The 6895-nt window shown below is 47.3% G+C and overlaps 1 protein-coding gene across 1 annotated transcript; it reads right to left on the bottom strand.

Annotated features, from left to right (window-relative positions):
• Positions 1-2080: 2080 nt before the first annotated feature.
• On the bottom strand, positions 2081-6272 carry CYTL1 (cytokine like 1). The gene is made up of 4 exons (XM_004432265.3): positions 6123-6272; positions 4265-4309; positions 3996-4124; positions 2081-2720 (listed from the first exon to the last, which is right to left on the bottom strand). The coding sequence occupies exons 1-4, from the start codon at positions 6270-6272 to the stop codon at positions 2637-2639; spliced, it is 408 nt and encodes a 135-aa protein (XP_004432322.1). The 3' UTR covers positions 2081-2636.
• Between the last annotated feature and the right edge of the window lie 623 nt (positions 6273-6895).

Genomic DNA, 6895 nt, shown 5'->3' with positions numbered 1-6895 from the left:
TATTTGTTTATTTTTGCTTTTGTTGCCTGTGCTTTTGGTGTCATATCCAAAAAATCATTGTTAAGACCAATGTCAAGGAGCTTTTCCCCTATGTTTTCTTCTGGTAATTTTATGGTTTCAGGTCTCACATTGAAATCTTTAACTGATTTTGAGTTACCTTTCTTAAGTGGCATAAGATAGGTGTCTAGTTTCATTCTTTTGCTTGTGGCTGTCCCGTTTTCCCAGCACCATTTGTTGAAGAGGCAATCCTTTCCCTGTTGTGTGTTTGTGGTGCCCTTGTTAAAGTTAGTTGACCGTATATGCGTGGGTATATCTGGGCTCTCTGTCTGTTCCATTGTTCTGTGTGTTCTATGTGCCGGCGCCATACTGTTTTAATTACTGTGGCTTTGAATATAGTTTGAAATCAGGAGCGTGACACCTCGAGCTTTGCTCTCCTTGCTCAAGATTGCTGTGGCTATTTGGGGTCTTTCATGCTTCTGTATGAATTTTAGGACTGCTTTTTTCTATTTCTGTGAAAAATGCCAAAGGAATTTGGAGAAGGATTGTATTGAATCTGTAGATCACTTTGGGTAATATGCACATTTTAACAATATTATTTCTTTTAATCCATGAATACAGGATAGCTTTCCATTTATTTGTGTCTCCCTCGATTTCTTTCATCAATGTCCTATAGTTTTCAGTGTACTGGTCTTTTACCTCTTTGGTTAAATTAATTCCTATGCATTTTATTCTTTTTGATACTATTGTAAATGGGATTGTTTTCTTAATTTCTTGTTCTGATAGTTTGTTGTTAGTGTATAGACATACAACTGATTTTTGTATATTGATTTTGTATCCTGCAACTTTACTGAATTTATTAATTCTAAAAGGTTTTTTTTTTTTTTGGTAGAATCTTTAGTTTTCTCTACCTCAAGAAGAGGGGACTTGGACACAGAGACACAGACACAGGAAGAACACCGCGTGGTGATGGGGGCAGAGATTGAATCAATGTGTCTACAAGCCAAGGATTGCCAGCAACCACCAGAAGCCAGGAAGAGACAAGGAAGGGTTTTCTCCTAAAGCCTTCAGGGAGAGGATGACCCTGCCAACACTCAGATTTCAGAACTTCCAGCCTCCAGAACTATGAGACAATAAATTCCTCTCATTTCAAGCCATCCAGTTTGTGGTACTTTGTTACGGCAGCCCTAGGAAATAATGCAGTGATCCTGTGGTCTTGTGCTTCTAAATAGAAAATAACGACCTAATAAATCCTTCTCATAAATCATCTGAGAAGTCAGAGGCATCTAAGATCAATGAGGAAAAGCATAGACCATAGGTACAGAAGGGAGTAAAGGAGACAAAAAGATCCCAGTGTAACATGTGAATTTTAAAAAGAATCAACGTGGCGGCCCGGGTTCGGATCCCGGGTGCGCATCGAGGCACCACTTCTCCGTTCATCCTGAGGCCGAGTCCCACATACAGCAACTAGAAGGATGTGCAGCTACGACACACAACTATCCACTGGGGCTTTGGGGGGAAAAAATAAAATAAATAAAATCTTTAAAAAGAATCAACGTTTGAAATGTTTTTCAACAATTCAGTTACTCTTCTAAGATTTTGTCGTTGGGTTCATGAATTAATTAAACAAGCCTGCTTCACCTGCAGAGAACCAGTGTGGGTGCACCAGGAAGAGTGCGGCTTTGGAGCCCCTGAGTTCAGCGCAGCCTCCCCCACTTACCAGCTGGTGACCTGGGGCAAGTTACTTAATCTCCACAAGCCTCGGCCTCCTATGACGCCCGTCTCTAGGTTTGCTCTGAGGACTCCACGGACTGAGGTTTGTGATAAGTGCCAGATGCTACACAGCCGCAGGTAGAATGCTAGGGACCGTCTGTCCCCAAACACAAGTGAGAGCATCTCCCAGTGCTTTAAGGACAGACATTCACAGGCGGATTGAAGCCGACCCAGAAACACCTGCGCTTGATGGGAAGCAGGGGAAAGACACATCTTGCTAAGAGCAGCAACTTTCAGAAAGAGCATGAAATAAACACTCTGACGTCCACCTTGGACAAATACAGCGGGACACCTATTTCTCGCTGTGAAGATGGTCTTTATTTGATCTTCGTCACCTTTAAAGTTCCCGTCAGCACTATGTAATCATGAATCTTGCAAAATACGTTTTACAGGCGGTAAGACTTCTTTAAAAATGAAAGATAATGTAAGGAAAGTTTGTGGTGGGAGAGGGTATAGAATAGAAGCTTGGTTAAATGTAAGCAGGTTCCTATCAAGAAAGAAAAATGGCACCACGACTCCATTAAAGCAGTACTACAAATACGCTATTTTGCTCGTTCTCAAGATAGTTGTTCATACAAGAAAAGCTGGTTTGCCTTTTTCTTCTTAGCGACCAAATAAACATGCTCGTGTATCTAACCATCCTGGCAAGGTAAAACCAAGGGGAATGAGAAGCAAGGCTTCTAACTGTGTTCAAAGTTGGTTCCAGGGTAGGGACACAAGCCCTGCTTTCCAGAAAGCGGAAACACACGTGACAGCTTCAGCTGCTATGGTAAGGAAGACCTGTGGGGGCCACGGTATAGCCCACCGTGTCTGGGCAGCTGACATAGCTTCAGTCCCCTTGGGTTCTTTCTCTGGTCAGGGCTGCCTTAGCTCTGATGACCTGGCAGCACCGTGGTCACCGGGATTGGGTATTCCAAGGCATTGCAGTCATCCGACAGGAACACCAAATCCTGAAAAAGACGTGCAGTGAGCAGGAATGTTACTGAAGGTGGCCGCAGAGCCCATGCACAGCAACAGGACTCCCGGTTATCCTCAAAGACTGTTCAATTGCTCCCCTTTGGGTGAAAACTTCCCGTCCCTTACTCTCCCAAGGAGAGCTGGTCACGTCTTTCTTCACATTTCCATCTATCTCATATATTCTTTTATTATTTATTGAATTCATTCATACATTGGTTGACCAGATGAATAGATGGATAGATGAGTGAGGGAGTGAATGAATGAGTGAAGCTTAATTACTGAGCAACAACTCTGGGCCAGGCATTGGGGATGCCATGAATAACAGCACCATATCTCACCTTCAAACACGTTAGAGGCAGGAACACCACTTATCAGACTGTATTATAATTATGTCTTCTTCCTGTCTCCCCCCACAGACCAAGGGGAGAGGGGAATGGGTGTGGGGAGGAATGCATAACAAATCTTTGATGCGTGAACAAATAAATGATAACTTAATAGCTAATTATTAAAGTTTCCTGAGGGCTCACTCTGGGCCGGGCCTGGTGCTAAGGATTCTGTGTTTGGTCACCCTGCTAGGGATCTTAGGGTCAAGGGAGTTACTCAGCACCCGGCACACACACGATCAGGGTGTAATTACTATTCTCCACCCGACGATCTCATGAGATGGGCACTATTCTGTCCCCGGTTCACGGATGAGGGAACTGTGGCTCAGAGAGGTGAGTGGACGCTCCCAGCTGGAAAGCAGGAGGAGGAAGATGGGAGCTCAGGTCTGTCTGATGCTGAATCCCGTGCCCCTAGGGTCACATCACTCTGCTTTCTCCATCTTAACCAGTGCTGACTTGCTGCTTTTTCTGTCTCCTTCCCCTCTTCTACCAGAGTCCTCCTATCACAGAGCACACCAGAAGCCCCCTCCTCCAGTGTCCTCTGACACTGGGGCTCTAGGAGCTGTGGGAATTCCATAGCCCTCTCCTCCCACCCCTGCCCCACTTGGCTCCTCGCAGAGTCTGTCGTATATGGGTAGCACGGGGTCCTGGGGTGTTGTCCCCACATCAACGTGGAGCTCGTGGAGGCGAGTGGCCTTGTCCTGAGTCCCCATCAGTTACCAAAGGCGACGGTGGTTGAAGCAGGGCTTTGTGAACTGGAAGCACCCCATAAACATTTCTCTTCCTCCTCCTCCTCCCCGTCTCCTCCCGCCCCTCCTCTTCTAAGAGCTCTGAAAGTCCTGGCTACTAACAAGTAGAAAGAGAATTTTTAATGGCATCACTTACTCTCCTGCAGAACGAATTCATGATGGTGTACAGTTTCCGCACTTTGTCCCTCAAGGCATCCACCTGGGCCACCCTCCAGCACTGGGGCGACGCCACGAAGTCCCTCAGCTTGGCCAGCACACAGTAATTCTGGGAGTGGACAACAGCGAGGGGTCTCGCGGGAGAAGTCAGCAGCCAGAGGGACGGGAGCTGGGGGCTCCTGCGTCCTTCTGCACGGGATCTCTCCCCACTCCCTGCCGCCCCCACCCAGGCAGGCAGACCCCTCTTACGTGTATGTCCAGGTACAGCCTGGGCAGGTATCTCACACACGGCTCCTGCCGAAAGGGATCCGGGTTGCTGTGATGCCCACAGGGACACACCCCCAGCCTGGTCACGGAAGGCTCTCCGCCAGCCCTCCAGCAGCCAGACAAGCCTCAGATCCCCGGGGCCCTCCTTGATGCTGACACGCACAGCACGTTCTTGTACCATATGCCACATTCCCCAAAATGAGAAACTGCCCTTACAGAATTCGCCTTTTAGAGTGCAACCTTTATACCATTTATACCATTCACTATGAGTTAGGGGACTGTCATATATACGGACACACACATACACATCTACGTATATATATTTAAACAGTTCTATAACTATAATCTAGATATAGTAATGTATATATAATATGCTATAATAATATAAAAGTGCGTATATGTGTATCCTTTTGTGTTACTATATTTTACTTTTGCTTCTGTGCGGGACTGAAGGCCAGAAGATCCAGATTCTGGTCCTACCCTAGTAGTAATTACCCACGAGTAATTCCTAGCATGACCTTGGGCAAGTCTCCTTCTTCTATGTGACTCAGTTTCCCAGTTGTGACCTTAGAGAGTAAGAATACCTAATCTCTCCTTCCAGCTCTGCAGTTCTGAGCCTATGAAGTTTTTTTACATTTTAAAATCACATTTCTTGAAAAGACGATTGCTGTAACATCTTCAATAACAAGGAATTTGTGGATAAATTGTGGTGCAAGGATACAACAAAATGTTGTTACAAAAGAATATTACCTTATTTGATGGTGTCATTAAAAAGAAAATTGCAAAACTGCTGTGCCGTTTGATCCAATCTGTTTATGTGCACACACACGCACACCCGTGAATGCCTCTGCAGAGACAGAAAGCTGATCTCCTCCAGAGTGTTATGGCAACAGTTACCTCTAGGTGGCAGTATTGCAAGTAATATTTATTTTCTTCTTTGTCCTTTGTGCATTTTCCAACTGCTCTACAAAGTATAGGACTTTTATAATTAGACAAAAAATACCATTATTTAACTTTTAAAAAAGAAAAGACAAAGAAGGTGTTAGGGTATCGTAAACCCCAGGTCTGAGAAACATTACATTTTGTTTGAAGTATTTACAAGTGGTAAAGAGACAATTTTAAATTTTACCAAGGCTTTTAATGAAGTTTAATTCGTTTTGTTCCTACACTGGATAAGCAGTCAGGAGGCCCAGATTCTCGTTCTGGGCAACCCCTCTGGGACTCCCTTCTCCGAGACCCTGGGTCTTCCTCCTAATACAGTGGTTTTAACTATGGTGGTGCTAACAGCTGCGAACGTTCCCGGGGCATCCTCTGGGCGGACTCTGCCCTGCGCACTGTGTCTGCGTTCACTCCTTGAACCCTCACGGCTGCCTGAAGCTCAGCCATGCCCTTCCACAGATGGGGGCACTGAGATGCAGGGCTGAGGAATGTGCCCAGGGTCCTAGAGCAGGTGAGGGTGGGGCCCAGCTCTGGGAGTGACCCCCTTGGTGCATGCGGACTAGCGAAGAGAATAAATAAGCTTAATTCTTTGGTCCTCCTTAAGCCCGGAGTTCTAGACTCTATGGGGAACTTTTCTTTTTTTACATTTTACAACAGATCCTCTGATATTTGATAGCAAGCTAAAACAAAAATTGTGATGTCTTTACTTTTCCTTGTATTTAAAAGAAAGCACAGACCTTTGCTATCGTATTTAACAGGATGAGAATAAAGCACAAATACCTTTGAGAGTAACATTAACCAGAAAAGAAAAATAGTCTTTTTTCCTGGTCCAAAGACAAGTTTTCAAGAACTGGGCCCGCGCTGAGCCTCCCGGTCTGCAGGCAGGCTGGAGGGGACTCACCGCGGGCTCTGTGGCCTGCAGGATCCGGAAGTCCCCCGTGATCTCCCGGCTCAGGCTCAGCATCCTGGAGTAGCAGGTCGGGGGAGTGGGTCTGGCGGCGGGGGGCCCGGCCAGGAGCAGCAGCAGCAGGGGGAGCAGCCGGGGCGTCATCCTGCAAAGGCGGCCTGGCTGCAGCCCCCGAGGCCAGCCGCCCCTTTAAGCAGCTGCTTGGGGGTGGTCCTCCACGCCCCCATTTCCTGTGGGGCCCAGCCAAGCCCATCGAGCACGCCCACCTGGCCCGGGACACTGGATCCTTTCAGACCTGCAGGCCCCACCATTCTGAGAGGAGGGCTGCGTGGGGGTGTGTGGGACACCTGGAAGGGAAGCGGGGTCTTCCTCTCGCACACTTTCAATAGAAGTTTCTCTCTCTCGGCAGAGGCATTTCCTGAATTGGCAGGACTGGCAGATGAGGGGCTGGAGGACAAGAGGAAGACAAGGATGGAGGAGTGGGAGGTTCAGCCAGAGGCAGGGGTGGGCAGTCAGCCCCCTCAGTTAGAATGGGGACTGTTTTGTAAAACTGGCTGATCTCCTGGAGCAGAATTGGGGGAAGGAAAGGGATCAGATGTGATGGATTGAGCGGGCACCAATGATCCGGGTCTTGGGGCAGCCTGGGTGTCAGGGTCCACCGACCACTGACCAGCCAGGGGAACCTTGGGCAGTCACTTACCCTCTGAGCAGCTGTGTCTCTGCATCTGGAAGATGGGCTCATGCTAGTGCCTGTGGTGGGCGATATG

The sequence above is a fragment of the Ceratotherium simum genome, chromosome 8 (assembly GCF_057802395.1).
Source record: "Ceratotherium simum simum isolate JZ-2026a chromosome 8, ASM5780239v1, whole genome shotgun sequence".
Classification (NCBI taxonomy): domain Eukaryota; kingdom Metazoa; phylum Chordata; class Mammalia; order Perissodactyla; family Rhinocerotidae; genus Ceratotherium; species Ceratotherium simum.
The sequence above is the reverse complement of the archived record's forward strand: the minus strand, read 5'-3'. Positions and strand labels throughout refer to the sequence as shown.